This window comes from Castanea sativa, chromosome 8, assembly GCF_040712315.1.
Source record: "Castanea sativa cultivar Marrone di Chiusa Pesio chromosome 8, ASM4071231v1".
NCBI classification, from domain to species: domain Eukaryota; kingdom Viridiplantae; phylum Streptophyta; class Magnoliopsida; order Fagales; family Fagaceae; genus Castanea; species Castanea sativa.
The window spans coordinates 55,279,097-55,302,740 of NC_134020.1; the positions used below are offsets into that span (position 1 = coordinate 55,279,097).

The following is a 23,644-nucleotide window of genomic DNA, read 5'->3' on the forward strand; positions in this document are numbered from 1 at the left end:
CACATAAGAGGTTTCTGTTAGTGGATTGATGGCAGAGATCATTATAAAAACGATTTTCTTTTTTTAGGGACTACATTGATAGCAAAATCAATTTTGAGACCAAAATGAAAATTAAACCAAAATGAAGAGACCAAAAGTGCATTTTCGCCTTGTGTGTAATAACAAGCGTACTAGTATTTGCCTTACTTTTATAGGTCTGCATGCCTAATAGAAGCACAAAGCTGTGTTATCGCTATTAATTTCTTATAATCCACATTACTTAGTGGTACATATCCTATTGTAAGAGAGAACTCACCCAGTGTACTATATCTCTCTTTCATATAAATGTGAGTCTCAATTTGTGAAACCCACATCGGATGCATTTAATCATTTAACATGAGAGAGAGGCTTTCAATTTAAAAATGTAATAAGTTGAAATGGAACACTGTAGAGGCTCCTATATTCAACAGTGGGCGGTGAATAATGATATAACTTGCACGATTAGAAAATTGACCTATGAGAATGACATTGAAAGTTTCTAGCAATTTAATTGAATACACTTCCAAGAGTAAGAGAATCAATCTGATAAATGCTTGACATATTTTACTTCTAGTTTTCTAATTCTTAACACTATTGAATTGAATAATGGATTGAGTTCCAGTTGAACTTCCTATATAGTCAAGCTGGTATTGTGTTCAAAATATTAACCCAATACACATTTAGCACTGGTTGAGTTAGACTACCACATTTTTATTCCCAACTGACCTGAGCAGTTGCTTGCAAGGTTCTGAATATAATGAACAAAAAAGTCCGCATTTATTATCAGTCCAAAATGAATCAAAACCTCTTGGAAACATTTAGAAATTTGTGATGCAGTTCCAGTTAAGTAAATAAGAATTTCATGACCCTTACGAGTTTCAAATAGTTTTCCTTTACAAAATCAAAGTAACTTCCAATAGCTAAGCAAAGATAAGAATTTCATGACCCTTACAAATTTCAAATAGTTTTCCTTTACAAAATCGAAGTAACTTTCAATTGCGCATATTTTCCTACCAAGAGTTGAGTTCTTCTCCAACTAGAAAAGAAAAAAGGAAATAGAGAAGGAAAAAACCAAATAGTATAATACTAAAGATAGTATGAAAACCATCATTACAGTGCTGTACATGGAAGCATCAAGCTTGTAGAATAACCATATCATACAAAACATACAGCTGCAGACAAAATTATAATTTCAAAAAAAGAGGCCAGCATACCATGAAACATCGTCAACATGGACTAGACAAATTTGCAAAATTTTACAACTCAATCACCCAGAAGACAAAGAGGCTGTCTCATACTAAGCTCTGCTTTGAGTGTGGGGAATTGTTCCAAATCATGAGAAGCACCTAAAATTTTCTGCATTGAACAAACATAGCTTGTGTTATACAGGTCAATTCCCAAAGCACCAACTATGCAAAACAGGTTTACAAAAGTGAAACAGATTCCATTCAAGCACTCTTTATGACATCAGGGCATTTTCCACCAATTTGGCTTTTCAAAGAAAGACAGCACTATTACTATGACTTTCCATGAAAAATTATCCAGAAACTCATCCAATTTCTAAAACAAACCATTACACCAACCTTGGGACAGCTAAAAAAGAAAGCCCAACAATGGCACAAAACACCATTTTCAGGAACAACAGCTAATGAAAAATACAAACTAATCAACTTTATTTGCCCCGAACATTGGAGTACCAATCCCCAAACTCGAAGGCCATCTCATCAGCAGAAGGCCACTAGAGTCCAATGGTCACCCCCATCAGGTGGCACCTTGTATCATGCCTCTGTAAATGTCCCCATAATTGTATTGCTCCCTAGAAGAGTGCTAGGACGTAGCTGAGATAGGAAACCAATCATAGGAGTGATATAATCTAGCCAAGTGTCAATCTGAACTCATTCATGCTAAGTGTCACTCCTTGACCTAATGAGCAACTTCCATTCTGATTAGGAAATCTTTTAGATGTGGGCATTATCAAAGGAAAGCGCAACCACTTAAGTGCCAAAAGTGGACACAAAAGACATAACTAGCCAGGTGAAAGTAGCTGCAAGATCCCCATAAGACGTACCAAATTAACAGCTTGCACAAATTTGGGGAACCAATTTGCATTTTGGCCTCTTAGATTTATGGATATGGGATGTAGCTGGATCCATTTGTTTAAATTAAGGTCTCCTATGTTATCAGGCTTGCTATTGGTAAGTTTTCAGATACTTAATTTGGGCATAGTAGTCAAAGGCCATGGAGCCAAATGTAGGGTTAGAAATACTTAAAAAGGTTTTTTACATTGAGATAATGCTTATGATTGAACAGTGAATAAGCCATACAAGAATTTTGCAACTATGCTCTTGAGGTTTGTGTTATGAAAACTCTCTGATGCTTAAGAAAATTAGGGATGATGCCTAGCCTTGTTTTCTTTTCTTCATAATTATCAGCACCTCATCTGGCTTTCAAACATTACAATCTGGCCTTGATCTCTCACTGTCAGAGCCTTAAAATCCATAAAATAAAAACCCTAGAGCAAAGCACCTCTAGCCTCCAAACACAAAACTAGATCTGCTACAACTCCCGATTTACCATTGACAGTCCTGAATCAGATATGCTATTCTTCCATTTCTCACCTATTTTAAGCTCCAAAACATATACATCTTGTTATTCCACAATTAAACCATACCTACACATTATTTTCCAGCTTTTTCCAACAAAACCCCTAATCCAAAAATCCCTGATTCCCCTCAAACACCTACTGCCAGACAAAATCCTACAACTTAAAGTTCTGTTTCCAGCCACTCTTTACCTTCAAAATCACTCTTTCCAAACCCAAATCAGTTGTTATGACCAGCACATCCAACCCCTTAAATTGTCCTTACGTGCAACCACTGAAACCCTTCAAGAAACTGGCCAGAGGACATTTGCAGTGGTCCTACTCTGTTTGGTATTAGAGCCCCATGTCCTACAACAAAAAGGCCATACATCCCAGGTACTTAAGATCAGATACACATATCTTGTTCCTTTCCTAAGTGGTTTAGGCAACAAATTTTTGACATTTTATAATACACAAGCCATGCCAGTGTGTTATAGGGCACAAGTGCGTTACCAATGTTAGTAATCACCTCAAAAGAAATTAGCATTAACCAAATCATTACACAAAAAACAATCTGAAATCCAGATAACTCTAAATGTAGTCCACTTGAGTTCCTAACACTAGAATAGTAAAAATTATACTTGGAAAATTTTTTTTAAAAAAAAGGCTATCAAGATTGTTGTATATTTGTAGCAATGAAAAATCTGAAAAGGGGTTAAAGAAATAATTTACCAGTGCAGCAAGATGTGCATCTTGTAAAATATTCCCATCTATTTCCAATCGGGCAATGGGGAACTCTGGAAGATGACCTGACTGTTTCTTACCAAGCAAATCACCAGGTCCACGTAAAAGGAGGTCCACATTTGCCAAGTAAAAACCATCTGACGATTTCCCTAGAACCCTCAACCGGTTTAGGCCACTGGTGGTAGATGCTAACAATATACACTTAGACTTTCTCTCTCCGCGTCCAACTCGTCCTCTAAGTTGATGAAGCTGAGCTATACCGAACCTCTCAGCATTCATGACAACCATCATAGATGCGTCTGGAACATCAACACCAATCTCAATTACTTGTGTGGAAAGTAGTATACGTGTTTCTCCAGATCTGAACCGTCTCAATGCTTCCTCTTTCTCATCACTCTTCATTTTTCCATGTAACAACCCACAGCTGTATCCCTGAAACCTATGAGATATAAGTTCAAGATCTGCAGACGCAGCACGAAGCTGGGGCAGCTGTTCAGATGGTTCAATGACTGGATACACAAGATACACTTTCCCTTCTACTTCTAACTCATCCAGCATCATCTGTTACAAGCAAAACAAAGTAATTAACAAAAACATTACTGCTACTTTAGCATCCATTGATGACCGGCCTTTATTTGAGAACAATGAACCTTTAAAATCCTACAGATGCATATGCAGAAATTACCCCGCCAAAAGGGAAAAAAAAAAAAAAAAAAAAGCATATGTGCAAGCATTTTAGCCTTGTGCCTGTGTCCCATGTCTAGACTTTCCAGAAATGTGATCAACAGCTCATACCCATCTCTCTCTCTCTCTCTCTCTCAAATTTCTCACAGCCTTGTGAATTATACTTGTCCCAGCAATTAGTATGCCAGAATTAACTTTAATGTCCAATGCTGATGCCTCTTTGACTCTCCTGATTCAACTCTTCTTTATCTCTCAGTTTCATAAAACCTTAATACTCCTTTTAACATAATTTATGCTCCATACAAAAAAAATTCAATGACAAAAGACTAATAACAAATTGTTGATTGCATATGAGCACTTGGTGATGTGAGCATCTTATGATTGGTTTAACTTTAACCTATGCTAGTCTAAGGTAGAACTAGGTGAGTTTCTTCCAAGTCTCGTATATATGAGGGGAATTTTTCAATATAAACAATATTAAACAAAAAGGAAATAAAATGGTTCATAACAATGAGAAAACTGAAACCCATTTACATATTCTTCTTGTCACATCTTGCAGCTTCCTTTTATTGATAAGTAAAAATGATACAAATAAGTGAGTGCTGTAGACTGTAGTTTGTTGGTTGGTCCCAGCAAGGCCCGAACTCATGACCTTCAGCTCATAAGACCAACACTCTAATCAACTGAGCTTCCTTTTAAAAACAAAAGATAGCAGCAAGTCTTTTACTTCTGAAAGGGATACATTTTTAAAAAAAAAACTAAAAGCAGATATCTTACTTATATTCCCTAAATGAGAACATTTTGAAGTCCAATATAAAGAATTTCTTGTTTGCATTGATGGCTTTAATTTGTTTCAAATATTAAATAATCATGCCTTAACTTGAGAACCACAAAAGATAAGAAATGATTTTGTACTTTAGATCATTCACTGCAAGAAAGACCATTACCTTGTACACATTCTCAAAGCCATCTTCATTTCCTTCGATAATGAAAGTTTCAACTGGTATTCTTCCGGGAGGTAGGTCAGTTATCTGTTAAAAAATAAACCAACAAATTGCAGTTAGCAAGAGACAAAATGTTTAACTAACAAATTGTAAAAACTCGGAATCAAATAGCTTAATGTGAAGCCAATTTTTTTAAAAGATGAAGTACAAAAGACTTTCCAGTCTGCAAAACCACACCTTGATGGATTTTTTAATGGTCAGTTTACAAACACACCTAGTGAGTTTTGAACTCATGACCTTCCCCTCCACCTTTCTTAGGTGGGGAGGAGGTGCCATTTGAGCTAGAGCTCAATGGCCACATCTTGATGTAAGTTTTAATTCCAGAAAACATCAAAATCAAATTGATCTACTATGCAGGCATCCCTCTATATCATCAATATCAGAATCTACAACGCCCCTCCTAAAATCCTCCTAAAAAGAAGAGGCTCAAGACCATCCCACTCACCCTTTTCCAATTAAATGCTCCACAATCACCAAGTGCTTATTAATATAACCAAAAGCTATGCAGCCTAATACATGATATACATTTTATAACATCAAAACAACCAAAAATTATTTTGGGGGGGGGGGCGGGGGGGGATTTTGGAGGGGTGGGACATAAAAAGAATTTGAAAAGATATATGCTGAAAAATTGTTCAAATTACACATAAAAGATTCAAGAAGATCATAACAAGACATGGGATTATGCCAATCAAAAAAGAAAAACAAAAAAGACTTGGGATCATGGAAAACAAGAACTGTAACTTAAGATGGCCAACAATACATACTTGTGTCAGGGACATATCCCCATATAAAGCCAGAGCAAGTGTCCTTGGGATAGGAGTGGCTGACATGGCAAGAACATGGGGTGCCATATATTCATCACCTTTTGAGGGCCCATCTAAGTTATTAGCTCCCATTCTTGAACTTTCAGAGGTATAATATAACTGCAGGGAGTAGTCGTCTCAATCAATTCAACTTAGTGAATGAATTGCAGAACAGATTGGAGCCATAAGTTTCAATAGCTACAGCATCAATGCTAGAAAAGGAAAAGAAAAAAAAAACAAACTAAAAATTATTTCAGCAGATGGAAATGCTAGAAACAGCTAAAGCATGCATTAGAAATGTGCATATAATGTTGATTAGGCAATACATAAAACCTTATCCAATCTTATATTCTAGGGAAATAAAAGAGTGGCAGCTTTTCCACTTGGACTGATAGCCACAATCAGGGTTTACAAAATAATCTTATTGATTGAGATTCTGGATGCTGAGATCTTTATCAACAAAGTATTTATAATCTTAGTATTAGTATTACTACTTTTATTATTATTATTATTATTACTTTTATATTGGTAAGCTACACATGCATCCCATGGATCTTGAACCAAAGACCTTACTCTCCATCGCATTATTAAGGGAGGAGGAAGTGCCATTTGGGCTATAGCTCATTGGTCCTCCACCCCTAATTTATGGAAGCAATAAATGCCATATGGTCTGAAGACTATTTATTTTCTGTGAAAAATATGACAAATGCTTATAGTACATCAAGGTATAGATGAAAATAATATCAATGATAACACAGAACCATTTCGAGGATATTTTCAACACTTCATGAAGATGTAAAAATTATTAAGAAAATGCAGAGAAATTCTACATTCAAAAGTACTTCAATGCCACTAAGAACATGTAAAATCAACGATTGTATTTCTTTATGAGCAAATGACTACAGAAGTCTCATTCTCAATCAACTCCCCCAAAGATTATATGCCCTTCAACAAATGTACCAGATGCATTTCTTAAGGACATTAAAATAAAATAAAAACGACTCTAGGGCCAGCCTGAACCTCTTCTGGCCACCACTCCCACTTACCTAAGCCACCAACCTCCACCAAAATCAACTCATAAATTATTTACAATGTGCCTTTTTTACTTAGTATAGCAACCTCCACTGATCTACAAGCAAAGTAGCTCATTGCATGTCCTATTATGTGATTATAAGTACCAATTATTTTCAGAAAGGTTATCCCCAGCCAGCTACTATTAGGAAGAATCTCACAGTTTCTTTTCCTTATTGATGAATTTCCTCCTCTAAAATTTCAGGCCCCCACCACCAAGCAAATATTTAAATTAGCATGTAGAATGACAAAAAGCACGAAAGCTACAACAAAGCAGAGACTGAGACTTGAAAATGGAAAATATATAACGTTAGTACAATGCCTAAGATATTAATCACTTTTGTATAGGACAAATTAAAGTGGTATCATAAAAAATTATACAGCAAACTACAGGTGCACTATTATCTGTTGGAAAAATCCATAATTTCAGTAGTATGGCAAAGACATCAGCCACTTTTGCGTAATGATAGCTTAAGGGTGGAGTACTGCCCCACAATCAGACAATGATAATTAAGATAAAAATAAAATAAATAAAATTGTACCGGACAATGTTCTGGCACATGTAAAATTAGAACTTAAGTAAGATAATATGGTGAATAAGTGGAAATACAAAGAAAGATAGGGTTGAAAATGAGGGAATTCACTTAAAGATAGAGGTAGCTCCAGTTGATTAAAAAAAAAAAAGAGTCGCTTGAGATAGTTTGGTATGTGCAAATAAGAGCAAAAGATAGGGTTCAAAATAAGGAAATTCACTTAGAGATAGAGATAGCTCCTGTTGATAAAAATAAAAAAAATAAATGAGTTGCTTGAGATAGTTTGGTCATGTGCAAATAAGAGCAATTAATACACCAATAAGGAGCAATTTCATTTATATCGAGGGAACCACCTTACTGTTAAACCTTCCTCTCTGGATCACACCAAAGCGATGTTGTTCATCCACCACTGCAATGCGTAAAGCAGAGAACTCCACTTTGTCGGCTATTAGACTGTGGGTACCAATGACCAATGAGATATTTCCAGTTTGAAGACCCTGCCAACCCATATTTTTAATTATAGGAATCTCAAAATATTTTTATTCTATATATAAAAGAAAAGGTAACAACAAAAGAGCTAGATGAGAAATGCATGCCTCACGAATCATCCGTGATTGTTTTAAAGGGGTAGAACCAGTGAGTAACGCTATTGAAGGTTTACATTCAACCTCCTCAATATTCTCTAGTAGATTAAGCAAGAGTTCATAATGCTGGATAGCAAGCAACTCAGATGGAACCATGAAAGCTCCCTACACAGAAGATAAAGTATTCCTAATGATAGTTATTTGTCACAGATTAGAACAAATATAAAACAATTGAAAACCATAAATTTTGTAAAAAGTAATCAATAAAAAAATCAACAAATAAAATCATTTTTTTTTACAAGTAATAACAAAATAAAATATTTACAGCGACTAACCTGATATCCAGAGCCAATAACTTCCATGCATGCCAAAAAAGCTACCACAGTTTTCCCACATCCAACGTCACCCTGAAAGAAGTATCACAACTTACTATCAAATGAGAACCCTTTCAGCTTTTTATGGTCTCAGTTGCATGTGTCATGCAGGTCAATCTATCTCAACTCAATGCTAATAATATTTTTTAATAAAGAACTAGAAGAGAGGGAGATCCTTTTTCCTTTTTCTTTTTTGAAAAGGCAGTAATTTGCAGACCTAGCTTGCAAAAGCTTGCAGGGCTACTAAGAAATCAGCAGTTAATGAAGAAAGGAAACACCAACAACCAGACAAGCCATTATCCAAGTCAATAAAATGTGCCCGTAAGTCAGCATGCTTGATACAAAGGCACCATCTTGAACCCACAGCCTCAACCTCCAACCATTTATTATGGGAGAAGAAAGTGATAGTTGAGCTATAGCTCATTGACAACTAAAGGAAGATTGCTAGATGAAAGAACATAATCCAAGTCGAAGTAAAGTAAAAGGGAAAGCGGAGGATTTGCAACATACATCACTGACTCTTTTGTATAGCTTTACATAAAACAAGAAGACAAAAGTCCTTGCTTAGTATTTTATCCAAATAGATGCCACCAACTCATCATTGGTCCTGACATGGAAAGAAGTATTGACATATATTGGAAGCAAACAAATTCCAGTGACATAATGAAGAAGGTTAAGTAAGTCAATTTTCAAGATCGACACATCAAAACTATAAGAACAGCATTTGTTCATCTTTATAGTAGCACATGAGCCTGGAAACAATTACAAATGAGATGCAGATATATTGACAATGAAAGAGCAGCAATATTGATATAAAATGCAAAACCTGCAACAGCCGGTTCATAGGGATTGGCCGCTTTAGATCCCAAATAATTTCTGAAATAGCATTTAGCTGACTAGAAGTAAGTGAATATGGAAGAGCCTTCAAAAACTTCTTGGTGAGACTGGACCATTCTTCCATATAAATAGCATTTAATTCAGGTTTTCTATACCTATCCAGCAAGCCATCTTTCTCTATTTTTGTACCAAGACCTTCAAGCATTTGGTATAAGCGTCCCAACTGACCAAGTGCGATGGTTTGGTTAGTCTGAGTTTTACATGTGACAAATGCATAACAGCAAAGCATATTTACTACCAGCATCAATAATTACAGAGGGGAATTCAGATATGAATCCATAAACAACATGATTCAGTATGAAACTATCAAGTAACTAGTGACCCGCAAAATAGTTGGAAGCAGCTATTAGGTAATAAGCCTGGTGATACAAGAACAACATTCTCATTTGAAATTAGAAATTTTCATTCGAAAAATCATAAACAACATGATTCACAATGACACTATCAAGTAACCAGTGACCTGCAAACTGGTTGCAAACAGCTATTAGGCAATGAGCCCCATAAAAAAGGACAGCATTCTCATTTGAAATTAGAAGTTCTCATTCAAAAAAATAATATTCCTTTCTGAAAATAATAAAATTTGTTGCAACAACAGCACAAGTACGAAAACGAATATTAAATTTCCTTAAGTTTTAGCCGTAAAGGAACACACCAATGCGTTACAGAAGCACAAGAATAAGCTCATAATGGTGAGTCATGTGCATAGTGCATGCAATACCATTGAACAGTTTGAGGGTGTTAAAATTGAATGCAGAGGCTCTAAAGGAAGAACAACAATTGAGATAACAACAAAAATATTTGAATAGCTGATTGGTGAAAGAAATGGCATCAGATTTATAAATAAAAATAAAAGAGAGAGAGAGAGAGAGAGATGAATGTGTACCCAACCACAAATAGGTAAGAAACTGGCCTCATAGGCCAATAAGAAGATATTAGATTACCACCTTAACAGTAGGAGGAAAAATCTACAATAATTAGCAATAAACTTTGAATAAAGAGCAATATATTGTGAATAAAGGTCACCTGCAAATAAAAGAACTCATCAAATATAAGCCTTTTGCGTGCCAAATCAGCCTCATTTATATTCTTTGGTTGGTGAATCCCAATATATGCCTGCATTGTTTAAAAAAGGATATTATTTCCACTCTGCTAAACATATGCAACTGAGAACAAATTAAATTCAATGTTAATACAGGTTGATTTGGAGTTAGAAATCCATGACCAATCATGGTCAATCAATCCTTTTTTTCATTTGGGCAGCCCAACATTGAAAGTTAGAACCCATGGGCTCTTTCTTAGAGGATTTCTATAAAACTAGCGTGCATCAATTTCAGGACGATTGGACTCTCTCTAAAGCTCATGGCTTCAAAGTCAACACTTATATAAGGTTTTGAGAAAAAAAAAAAAATTTGCGGGGAGGGGAGAATTTCCCTTGGGGACCTGTATAGCGTGTTTAGAGCTCCTCATGTTGCTTCTTTTTTTATTTTTTTTATTTTTTATTTTTTTTTATATGGACTATAGATTACCAATTATCCCAAAAGCTTAAGTTGTTTAGAAATGCTGATTTTAACTCGGGATGAATTTAATCATTTAACCATTATTCTCACACTCCCCTTGACATGTGAGCCCAAACTCCCCCTTAATAAGCGGGACCCAACATGTGGGATTTTTTAACTCTTAACTTTCTAAGACAGGGTTCAAAGTCAAACTGAGGGCCACCTACTTTGATACCATAATAAATTATCGATTGTCTCAAAGGTTAAGTTGTTAGGAAAACTCAGGATAAATTTGAATCATTTAACCTTGATTCTAACAAAAATTAAAGTAAGATTTTAACAACGGATAATTTGAGGAAAAGAGGTATCATTATTACGAATTGGTATAGTATGTGTAAGTTTGATGGGGAGACCATAGGAGTATCATTTTATCACCTATTTTTACACTGTGACATAGCTAGAGAGCTATTGGATTTTATGTTGTGCCTTAAAGAATGAGTTAGGTGATGCCTAGGATGGTGCCAGATTTACTAACCAGCAGGACAGCTTAATGCGGTAAAAAGGCACATTCAGATATATGAGGGCTATTCCTTCTCATTTGATGTGGACTATTTGGAGACAAAGGAACGTGCCCAATTTGGAAGACAAAGAGCATTTGGTAATCCAAATTAAGTAGCAGCTTGTGGGAACTCTATTTGAGTGGAAACAAGCTATTCCTACTTCCCCTTCTGCTTCAGATTCAGATCTTTTAGCCCTTTTGGATTTGTTTTCTCTTTTAGGGTGTCCCTTTGCTACATCCTGTATACTTGGGCTTCGCTAATTTTATCGATAAATTCTTATTTCTTTATTATCAAAAAAATAAAACTCCAATTCTTTGAATGCATAAATCATAAATGTACAAGGACTCCTTGTACTAGCAACATTAGGATTCCTAATTTGACTAGTGAAGTAAAACCAATTAGGTAATAAGAGACTAAGAGAGTCTTGTAGGTCAATGGCATTGATTGGTCTCCTTTATGAGGAGAACTAGGGTTGGAATTTGGAATCCCCCCTCCCCCACTTGTTGTAACAATTTATTTATTATTATAATAAAAGACTAATTTAGACTCAAACGAAATAACCATAATATACTTAAAAATATCCTAAAAAATTCTACACTCAACTAAATTCCCAAACTACCCTTAATGCTAGGATTCACGAACACTTCATTTGGGGTGCCTTACCTAAGTTGTATCATGTTATAATTTATCAAAAGTTACTCTTATGTACCCGTACCCGTACCTGTACCTGTGTCCATGCATCCTAGCCTTAATGTGCAGAAGTTTCAGAAATTACAATTCTACACTGAATACAAAACTAACCATAAATTGTAAATAAAACCCAGATTAAAAACTGTTTAACCATACAATACTTACAAATAGAGCTTAAAACCATAAAATTTTTGTTTCAAATGAACTTCACACATTTTGTTTCATGGTTGTGTGTTGTATCAATTTAGTCACAACTTACCATGTTAATTTCAGAATTGAAAGCGGATGCAGAAAACACATTTTCAATTGTGTAATTAAAGCACTGAATGACCATGATATCACTTGCGAATAAACAAGTATGCATTATAAACAACTGGAAGTATAGACTTACATCATGAAGGGTTAACAGTTTGAAGTCCTGAGTAATATCTTTAGGAATAGGATCAATATTGACAGGCAAGGCTTGTAAGGCTCTGGAAAAAATCAAAATAATCATTTTATATATATCAAGGGAAAGAGTGTTTAGAGACAGAAAATCAACCAATTCTATACTTGAAGGAAATAATAAAAAACAAACAAAACAAAAACAATGATAAGACTTAGCTCCCATTGATAAACCACGAATGTCATTACAGCTAAATCTCCAAATTAAGGTCAACCACCCAGCTCTTTAGGTCAAAAGAATAGAGTATGTCTCAAGAAAAAGAGAGGGGGGGGGGGGGGTGGACACCTAGTCATTTAACCAATATGACACCTCAAAGGAGGCTATTCCTTCTTCAAAGGCCTAGAAAGGTTCCTCATATTTACCTAAAATTTCAATCACTTTCATGTGAACAGATGTACCTCCAATATTGAAAGGTTCAAGAAATCATTTACCGACTCTTGAAATGAAACGTCTTGGTTCTCAGTACATTAAAAAAGAATCAACCTATTATAAAAATAAAATAAATAAATAAAGTGAAAGATGTACACCATCACACTAAACAATTTTGCTTCATAAAACTCAGTTGTCTAATATAAGAGTGCCTTATCAACACCCATAATCATAAAAAGAGCTGACTTTTCATTCCCAGACACAGCATAAAAAACAGTTACTTTTCGATGCAGAAACAAATTCATTGGACTAAGATAGCTTCCCACAAGGAATTTTACAAAAGAATAGATATAAAAAGAAAAGGAAATTTAAAGGGAAATTTTAATCATAAGCAAATACTGGCAATTTTACAAGAAAGGATCAAACACAGCAAGCAATAAGGTAAGAGACTTTGAAGTGCTAGTTTCAATGACTAATTAAGTATCTGAGTAAATGGGAAATATTAGATCCAGGGTTACCCTGCCAAAGGGTGTAGCAATGATCAATAACTACATTTAAAACTATTAAAAGGTATGAGGAACCAACCTTGCAATAGTGTCTCTTAGAAAAATTGGATTTATGCCTCCTTTTGAGGGGTATATGGGATATGGCCTCCCTTTTGCCCGAAAAGACGAATCTTGTTCTTCTTGTAGCACATCAATATTGTATTCTCTCATTTCAAAATGACCTTCAGAACGCATAGACCTCACCTATACTAAAAGGCGACATTTAAGTACAAGGCTTACATATACTAAAACAAACTATAATGGAATGCTCATAGATGAGAAAATAAATCTTGGCATGTAGATTGTAAATAGAAACTATGCTTCATTTCATCAAGAAAAAGTCTAACCCCTACTGTCATTATCTGGTCCACATCAACAGATGTGCTAATTAATCAAACTGCAAATAAATTAACTACAAGTAGAGCAAATCATACTTGAGCTACAAATTTAAGAAAAAAGATGAGAAACTCAACTAAATTTTGAAACCAGAATAGATTAGGCTGGAAAATCCCAAAGAGCCCCCACTACAAATTTGAACTACTGGTACTACGAGCCTGACACTCTGGACAATCAAACCTGTGGGATTTGTTTAAAGCATTCTAAGTTTTGGAAGTTGACCATGTAGGTCAAGCTTTCTATTTGTACATCCATTTCTCACAACTTTCAGGGATTACCTTCATTTTTTGGATTGGTAAACAACTTTCTGTTTTGACAAATGAGTAAATTTTATTAATTAAAAGATAATAGACAACATAGAGTATATGGGATATATAATATATGTGAATCAATGAATGAGAAAAGTACAACTATCAAGAAAATTCAACAAGCTAGAGCCAGAATGACCACCCAAAGTAGTCATCCATCCAAACAAATTACGTAAAAACATGAGCTTCACAGCCACCATAGAATGTTCCGAGCCTTAGGATGTTCAGCTGTTCCACTCCTTCCACATGATACAAAGAGGGGTGGCATTCCAAATATCCCTTATGCCGTACCTAGCATACCGCCCTTTTCAACTCGTCAATATATTAGGCATAGCCCACTGCACCCCAAACAAACAAAGAAAAAAGGATAATAGCTCTCTAGCGATTTGACAATGCAGCAATAAGTGATCAACATATCCCCCCCATCTTGTTTACACAAACACAACCAATTCATAATTAGAATTCCTTATCTTCGTAAATTATCAATAGTAAGAATATTCCCCAAGGCTGTAGTCCAAGCAAAGAAAGCCACTTTGGTAGGCACTTTAACTTTCCACATACTCTTTCAGACATGACCATTTGCCAATGCCACCTTGATGCTCCTCAAAAATGACAATAATGCATGAATTTTTTTTTTTATAGGTAAGATAAAGTTTCATTAAAAAAAGACTACTTCGTGGAAAAGAACATGAGGTAGCCAAAAACATATAATAAAGACTCAAAACTATGTACGAGAACAAAGGCAATATATAAATTTCAGTAGAGAATCACAAGATGTGAGCAAGGTAGTCAAAGGCAACCTTAAGGCGCAAAGGCCTTGTATCACCCGAGGCATGAGGCAACAAAAAGGCACTAGCCCGAGTAAAGCTAGGAGCCAAATTCTGAATATCTTTATTATACATATAGAACTTAAATCATATGTACCTAGTGTATTATAATATTATAATGAAATGTTTTTTAATGTGTAGCATGAAGAAATTAGTCTATCAAATTATTTCAAAATAGGATTAACATGGTTTAGGCTCTATTAGTTAGTTCTAACAATACGTTTTACAACAAGCTTCTATATAACAATAAGCCTTACAAAACAAATTTGTAAATTAATTTAACTGACAACAGGTTTTATAACATGGCTTTTGAAATTAATAATCTAAAAGTAGGTTTCACAACAAGCTTCTATAAAAAAAAAAAAAAAATTTAAATTAACTTAAAAAAAATAAAAAATAAAAAACTTGATGCTCTCGCCTTAGCACCTTTTTCATGGCTTAAGGCGAGCACCTCAGTCGCCTCGCCCAAGTGCTTAGGCGAGCGCCTAGCTCACCTTTTACTGCACAAGATATGAGTCCCCAAACCCGAGACCAATCAAATAATGACCCTGTAAATGACGCAAGAAGCTGCTCTCCCGAGCTCTCCACGTCCTCCCCCAAGCTTCCACATCCTCAAAAGTGCACCTATTCCTCTCCCTCCAAATACACCACATCATTTTTCCTATGATTCCTGGTTTTTTACTAGAGCTTAGCTTCAATACTAAGAGAGAACATGCATCAATACCTATTAGGGTCTCTTAGGGTATGTTTGGTTGAGGAAAAGCTTGAAGGATGGAAGAAGGGAATAAAGTTTTCCCTTGCTTGGTGGGATGGAAATGAAGAAGGATGGAGAGGCGGCTAAATGGAGATTTTTCACCCAGGCACACCAAAAACCATCTCCCAATTAGGCAAAAAACTTGGGGAGAAAAGCATGCATGAAAAAAAGTTTCGATTTCATGCCTTTAGCCCCATTTAATTTAGTGTAAACGTGTTTTTTAATGATATTGTGATTGTAATATTTTTAATTTGACTCAAAATTTTTGGTATAGAAAGCATTGAGGCAATAATTTTATTAAAACAATTTATTTTATACTGACATCGGTTTAATCTATTGTTGGTTGGTATTGTAGTTAGAATTTTTTTTAATTAGTAGTATTGTTATTGTTATTTACTCAACTCCAACTATATAATTGTTTTTGCAATCACCCACCATCAAGGAAAATAACTTGCCTAGTACAATTAAACAAATTGTTTATTATTATTGGCTAAGGAGGAGGAGGGGGAAGTAGGACTTCTCCCAAGTGCCAAGAAGGCAACCTTGAAAAGGGTACGCCCACTAACCCCACAGAGCTAGGTACTGCCCCACTGCAATGTGTAGCATATTCAAAACTAAGCATTGAGCAAGGAGAATGACAGTTTAAGTAGATCACAATAATTAACAGCAGTTATATTCATTCTTAAAACAATGTACAATGTCTCACACAAAGCATTTACATCAAATACTGAAGATTTATTAGAGTGTTTGCCTTTCTTCAAGTTATGACTCTTACTACAGAACTATACAACAGAAATTGATAACAAGACCAATCAAAACACATCAAAGAACAGCAAAAGCAAGTCGAACATTGAGTATCTCAAGACTCTCACCTTACCACTAACACAAACAACCTCTCCCTCTTTATGCTTTGCTTCAAGACTTTTAAGAAAAGGCTGAAAAGTAAAACGACTACCACGAAAAAATTTCTTCAGATGCAAATAAATTGTCTTCTTTTCCTTACTACCAACATCATCAACTGTATGCTCAGGATTTGATTGATTTTCTGCAATCTCACAGCCTACAACCACCTCAAGAAATGATAAAGAATAACTAGCTCTTATTCCCCTGCAGAAAGAATGGTAAGTGTTATCCTTATCCCCAAAAAAAATAAAACATAAAAAATCATCTCACTATAGGTTCTCTACAGTTACTATTACCAATACTATAAGAATAAATGCCAATAAATGGATGCACTTGCATATCTTGTTGATTTGCTAAAGCTTTAGTAATTAATTCCGTAAGACCAAATTACAATAATTTTGTACACAACATATTATGCTTAAAAAATCTTCTCTTTTGAATAAAAATTTTCAGGTATTTATTAAAAATAACATTTTTCAGTTACATATCAAATATATTTATGTGTGTGTGTGTGTGTGTGTAAAAAGATTAAACAATAAAATAAATAAATAAAAATGGATTGAAAAATAGGTCAATGTTGACGTGGAGATAAAAGAGTTGTTTTACATGAAAAAAAAAAAAAGACTCAATTGCATACAAGTGGACAATTTGGACTGTAGAGAAATGGTTGTGCTTCTAAAGGATTCTTTTTTTGATAGGTTGGTTGTGCTTCTAAAGGATTCATCGGATCAAACATGCCTCTCTTTGGAATCACTTTGTTTTCTTGGTGCGATGGCAAGTGCCCTCTGCCCAAGTGGTATGGTGCAGATTTGAGTTCTGGAATTAGCCTCTCAAAAAGTTATGGGCAAGGCTGCCAACAAACTACCTCTCCAAGGCCCCATCAAATCAAGAACCTTGTGCACTAGGTATGACCTTTTCTTTATATATATATATATATATATATATATATATATATATAGTTTCTTGTATACGTTCAAGTATACCCTCAATTTCATTTTCTATTTTAATGAATTAAATATTATCCCAAAAATAAAAAGGAAATTAATACTTCACTATAATAAGCTAAAATGCATTTAAAAAGACAATTTTACCTTTTAATGACCAATTCCATATATCCAGATAATAGATGTTAAATTACTGATTGTCCCAAAAACTTAAGCTAGTGAAAAATGGTAAATTCAATCATTTAACCACTTAATTCTAACACTTCCTTCACATGTGAGCTCAAACTACTTTTTAATAGGTGAGGCCCAACACATGAGATTTTAAATGGGAAGTAGAGTGAAGGAGACAAGAATCAAACTTAGGACATTATGCTCTGATTCCATATTAAATTACCGATTGTCCAAAAAACTTAAGATATTGGAAAATGAAAAATTTAATCATTTAACCACTTAATTCTAACAAGAACAGTATACCAAATATAAAGAGACATCAAATCATAGTAAATGTGAATGTTAAAACTAGTCATAGAACACAACCAAAATAGGGCAGGCATACAACAATGATAAAAATTAAAAAAGGCTGAATATAACAATGAGAACTCAAATATACTAAATATGCTGGTTTTATAAAACTTATATAACTGATTGGCAAATGTTTTAGACACTAAATTCTACTCGCTGTCCCTTAGAGTCAACTTGCAAAATCTTTTTTCTTTGTCTTTTTAGATGTTATCACTTTTTATGAGTATAATTTCTATTAAGTCATTTAGAATGCATACCACTAATCTCATACACCCATTTTATTTATCATCACTTTTTTTTATAAACTTTACTTATCATCACTTAATACATCATCATATTATGCTCTCTCTTCTATAAGCAATTAGAACTCTTACAATGGCCTCATCACACCAGGCTGTTGTTTTCTGAAATATCAATTTTTTTTTTCTGATATATCTTGGTATTGATTTCACTAGGAGCTATGAGCAACTTATACAATTTAGCTCACATGGAGTAGATCAAAACAATTTGTTGGCACCTTGCATCACCCCCATGCCATGGCAGGTTGCACCTGGAGTGCCTATGATAACACTAACTAAAATATCTCTCAGATGTAACTGAAAAAGGTCACAGTTGAACACTTTGAAAGAAACAGAAATACTTCTCCCAAAGAGAAATTACATCCAAGAAATACAATTCAATTTTTTAAGGGGGAAAAAAAAAATTACCTTGAAGATAAAATTTTTCCAATGAAAATTAGGTATTGTCCATCATCAATTTCAGTCTGTGCATTCTGTAAATCAGCATAAGTTCGAGGAAAATGATGCAGCAATTTCCGCAACTACATGGAAACCAAAAAATAATAATAATGTGAGCCCAGGCCTACTTGCAAAATATAAAAACCTAGGAATTCGCTTTTAGATAGTGCAAAATACAAAAGAGCCCACCGTGTGAAAACCACAGTTGTCCAGCTGACCACAGTGCTTCTTACTTAATCCAGGTATGCAATTGATAGAATTGTTAAGAAATGACTCAATGGAGGCAGCATTTACTGGTGATTCAGGCCCCACTTTGTTAGAAGATTCCTCCCCAGAGATTAGATCATCTGATTTTTCTACAGTTTCTAAAGCCATAGGCCGAGGAGATAAAGGCTCATGAGAGTCCTTTTCTCCTTTTGAAGAAGTTGTTACAATCAGATGGTTCGGAGGAGATAAAGGCCTATAAGAGTCCCTTCCTCCTTTTGATGAAGTTGTTACAATCAGACTGCCAGACGGCAAACACCATGTTTCACTAGAACTCTCTTGAACCCACTCTGCATCAATAAGATTATGGACAAATCCTTCGCAATTTTGGGCAGCTAAAGGCTTACTCATCTCAGAGCAATGTACGGTCTCATTATACAATTCTACCTTAGGAGACCTACCCAAGATGATGGATGGAAACTTTTTACATGCCAAGGAGACATCAACTTCATCCACTGCATCATTAAGATTCATACCAGTTTGCTTTTTAGCACTGCCATTATCAATTGAATCGTGAAAACTATCATAATCCATCATAGCAGATACCTATAACAGAACAAATTGCAGTATATAAAGAGTTAACTTGGAAAAGGCAGCTATGGAATGGCCAAAGCAGAGTAAAAGAACAAACCAGGGCACACTAGGTGAAACAAACAGTCATCACATTCTTTACTAAGACAATTCTGAAATGCTTTGCAAAAGGGTACAAAGAAATCTTTCAAATGACAACATAACAGACTGGCAAAACTCAAAAAAGCCCACATATGCATTTGACTAAGTTTTCCTCTGCAAGACTCACTACAGTTCCATATGGACATTTGTTATTCAATTTCCCCATAGGATGCCTTAGTTGTAGCCCAATGGTGCTTCTCCTCCCCTATGAGGAAGTCTTGGGTTCAATTTGTCTGGGATGTGGATTTCATTAACAATCTTAGCATGCCCATCCATGATCTTAACACATGTTCCGTAATCTGGACTTGTCAATGAATTTACTAGGTATTCTTCATAGATTTAAAACAAACTCAAGTCCAACAATTAATTGCATGTTACCACTATAAACAAAATGAACACCAGTCCCATTCTTTTTAAAATATCAAAACTGCTTCACATGCACCTGTAAAGTACTGAAATTGGGCAGGAACACCGTGAGCTAAACCAAAAAGTCAAAAACCAGAAAATTTTTTAAAGAAATACATACACAGAGGGCACAAGTCATAACTGTACATGACATGAAAACCCATTGACAAACACCAGAATGAAACATCATTGCAAATGGTGGGTAGAATAAATTTGCCAAAGACCATGGCCAACAGCCAAGTCAGGTGGATATGCTCAATAATCAGATCAAATGAGTGATAGCTTAATTATCAGCAATAACCTAGAGAAGCTCACTCAGACATTCAGGAAAAGCCATTTGTACAAATTTCATCGATATCAGTTGTTATGAAAAGGTATGGAAAGATGATGCTTTGGTTTTTATTTAAATACGCAAAGCAATTACATGCTTCATATAAGCATATTTATCAAGTAAAATTTCCTTTCTGATAAAAATGCATTAAAAAGTAAATTCATAATGTTCAAATAATAGATTGTATCCAATATGCATGCATAAAATCTACCTTCTCAAGATATTTTGATCTATCTGAGATTCTTACTCTTGCTAGTTCCGCCAACAGATGTCCCGCTAATTCATGCTTTTGTCGAGAACATAGTTTTGATATTTTAGAGAGGAAAAATTTATTAAACCTGCAACAAGAAAATGCCATTGAAATAATGCCTACAATCTTCCCATGCTTATTGATAATGAAGTACATTACCTCATTTTTCTACCCAAAGCATTCCGGTATCCTCTCTCAGCTTCAAAAACAATTGCGCTTCTCAATCCTTTCCCATAGTAGCACTAGAAAATGAAACTTTTATCTTTAAGTACATTTAGAAATGTCAAATTTACAATACAAGCTTTAGTAAAAGATAAATGAGATTTCAAAATAAGGCCAACATAATCAAGCTACGAAACCTGAGCTTGGTTGAATTGCATTTAGTTGCCTCAGAAGCCTAAATGTTAGAATTACGGTTACAAGATTAAATATAAATTCACCATCTCCTAATAGCTCAAGCCTTTGGAAAAATTGGTAATTTATCATAGTATCAAAGCAAATGGTCTCAAGTTTGAATCATGTCTCCACTCTACCTCCCATTTAAAAACTTTATAAAAACCCACGTTTTGAGTCTCACTAATTGAAGGGGACTATCGACCCACACTTGAGAGGAAGTATTAGAGTTCTAGATAAATGATTAAATTCACAATTTTCTAACGATTTAAACTTTTAAGAGAATCGGTAATTTATCCCTTAGCAATTGATATGCTTTAGAGTATGAACATTTCTAAGAAAAAATAGGAAAAGAACTGAGTAGTGACTACTATGCATTAATTGTGAAGCTAAGAAGAACGGAAACGGGTACAACATGGTAACACGAGCAATTTCCTAAAAAATTATAACATAAAAACGGCCGGTACAACACCAGTATGGCACGGATACGATACGGATATGACACGGGTACGGCACCCTAAATAAAGTGTCCATCCTTCCTAGTTGTGAAGGAGCAAAGCCAAAAATTACAAGTATAGAAACAACAACATGAATTGCACTCCATTCACGTCTCAAAAGACATAAACCAATTAAAATTCAATGTAGCTATGTGTTTGAATTCAATTGGATTTAAAGAGTATAACATTGTTTAAGCTTCATTGTTCAAATTTTTTTAATTAGAAAACCTCCTAAGCAACTGTACCTAAGTTTTTCGCTAAAAATAAAGCGAGTTTAAGTCATAGCTGATGAAAAGGATAAACAAAAATAGGTGTTAAAAGTGTTTTACCAGGCCACATGATTGCACAATCGAGATTGTGAGTACCATCACTGCATGAACAGGACATGCCTAAATAACATCAACGTTGATTAAACCTGAAAAACAAGATTCATAATAGTAACACTCAATTGATTGACTCAGGTAGTGAATGAATTTCAATTTTCTTGAGCAAAAAATCACAGAGATTTTGAATTTTACAACTGGTAATTGAACAAAACCCTGATAATTGAAAATTGCAAGGTACCTTTGAGTGTGAACCACTGGTTTTTTGGAGAAAAAGCTGAGAGAGAAGAGAGTGAGAGAGTGAGAGAGTTTGAGAAAGCAAAAGATGAACCTCGAGAGGCGGGAGACGTTAAAAAAAACAATAGCCCAATAACTTTCCACGTCTCGTTAATGCCCGACTTAAAATACTCCAATCTCCGGTCTCCAATTCTTCATTTGTGCTTTTAATATGAAGTTTTTAATTTACTCGTCAAAAAATAAAAATAAATAAATAAATAAAAAGAAGTTGTAAGGTTTTCAATTAATTTAGGTTTTTTTAAGGAATTAATTTAGAATTTTGTATTTAAGTGAAATTCAATTAAAATAAGGGAAGAAAGGAAATTAAAATCAGCTTAAAGATAGTCACCATGCACCCTTGGTGCAGTAGTTACTCCACAACTATAAGTGTTTGTGGGATGTGAATGGCAAGATTGGAGTTTAAGTCTCTACGAAGAAACTTCACACACATATACACCTATATTACGCTAAAATAAAATTTCTACCTTGTAAAAAAAAAAAAAAATCAGCTTAAAGATAAGATTCGGTCATTTAAACTTTAAAGATGATATTTGTCCCCCACTTGATTGAGTACTTGATTGAGTTTGGTAGTGGGTTCGAAGCAAATCGCCTAATATATACAACTGAGCTTGGATTTTACACGTAGTAATTATTGGAAAATCCTATGGAATTCTCTTTAATGTTGAGCAAACTATGTAAAAACTTTGAAAACCTTTGAAAATGTAAACTTAATATGGATGATTAATTGTGAACAATGAAGAGTTGTCTTTCAAAATGAACACTTGAAAGGTCACCTTAGTTGGTACAAGCCCTTAAAAATGTTGTTGAGCCGGCTCAATAGTATAAGTCATTGATGCAACCGCCTAAAGCCCGAAGTAAAAAAAAAAGCCCCTAAATTTTAACCAATAGTATTAATTAAGCCAAAATACTAACTAATAAATAAAATAATATTTTCTTATCAAATGAAAAATAAATTTTAAAAAAATGATATGTTCACAACATTTTTACAACATTTTTACAAAAAATTTTAATAGCAGATTGTTAAGGGTTGTTATTAATAGCAAAAAAATAATTTTAGTAGTAGGTTCAACTAGCAAACAAGAAGTAACTTAACACCTAAAATTTGTCATGAAAAATATTCTGAATATAGCACTTCTAAAAGAAAAAAGAACATAAAGAAAGCAATTCACAAAAAAATTCACAACATTTTTCACAATAGTCAAGTTAGCAAACTTTTACTAGTTTTCAACTACATTACTACCACACACCCTTGGTGCGATGATCACTCCACAGATATAAGTGCTTGTGGAGTGTGGGGGGTAAGGGCCGGGGTTCAAGTCTCCAAGAGGGAGCTTCACACACATATACACTTAGATTAGGCTAAAGTAGAAATTCTATCTTGCATAAAAAATAAAAAAAAAAAAAAAAAAAAACTACATAC

At 34.5% G+C, this 23,644-nt stretch overlaps 1 protein-coding gene across 5 annotated transcripts; it reads right to left on the reverse strand.

Moving 5' to 3' along the window:
- Nucleotides 1-843: 843 nt before the first annotated feature.
- On the reverse strand, nt 844-22,345 carry LOC142608452 (ATP-dependent DNA helicase homolog RECG1, chloroplastic/mitochondrial). Of its 5 annotated transcripts, XM_075780234.1 has the most exons (19): nt 22,169-22,345; nt 21,934-22,019; nt 20,874-20,956; nt 20,676-20,802; nt 18,982-19,602; nt 18,763-18,875; nt 16,559-16,793; nt 13,442-13,605; nt 12,434-12,515; nt 10,320-10,409; nt 9,392-9,459; nt 9,226-9,295; nt 8,361-8,432; nt 8,038-8,190; nt 7,795-7,938; nt 5,799-5,957; nt 4,975-5,058; nt 3,332-3,904; nt 844-1,374 (listed from the first exon to the last, which is right to left on the reverse strand). In XM_075780234.1, exons 2-19 carry the CDS (start codon nt 21,970-21,972, stop codon nt 1,282-1,284), a joined length of 2,970 nt encoding a protein of 989 aa, XP_075636349.1. In that variant the 5' UTR covers nt 21,973-22,019; nt 22,169-22,345; the 3' UTR covers nt 844-1,281. The 5 variants fall into 5 exon arrangements, with proteins under 5 accessions (XP_075636349.1, XP_075636347.1, XP_075636348.1 ...); XM_075780232.1 differs by having other exon boundaries at nt 9,226-9,459; XM_075780233.1 differs by having other exon boundaries at nt 9,226-9,459; nt 20,712-20,802; nt 22,169-22,337.
- Nucleotides 22,346-23,644: the final 1,299 nt, after the last annotated feature.

Excerpts from the sequence above, each read along its gene's own strand:
- LOC142608452 (XM_075780232.1), bottom strand. The coding sequence starts at position 21,972 with ATGGTACTCACAATCTCGATTGTGCAATCATGTGGCCTG. Across the intron at positions 7,939-8,037 it reads AATCACGGATGATTCGTGAG|GGTCTTCAAACTGGAAATAT; the intron begins GCATGCATTTCT and ends ATGGGTTGGCAG. Across the intron at positions 3,905-4,974 it reads GCTTTGAGAATGTGTACAAG|ATGATGCTGGATGAGTTAGA; the intron begins GTAATGGTCTTT and ends TGCTTGTAACAG.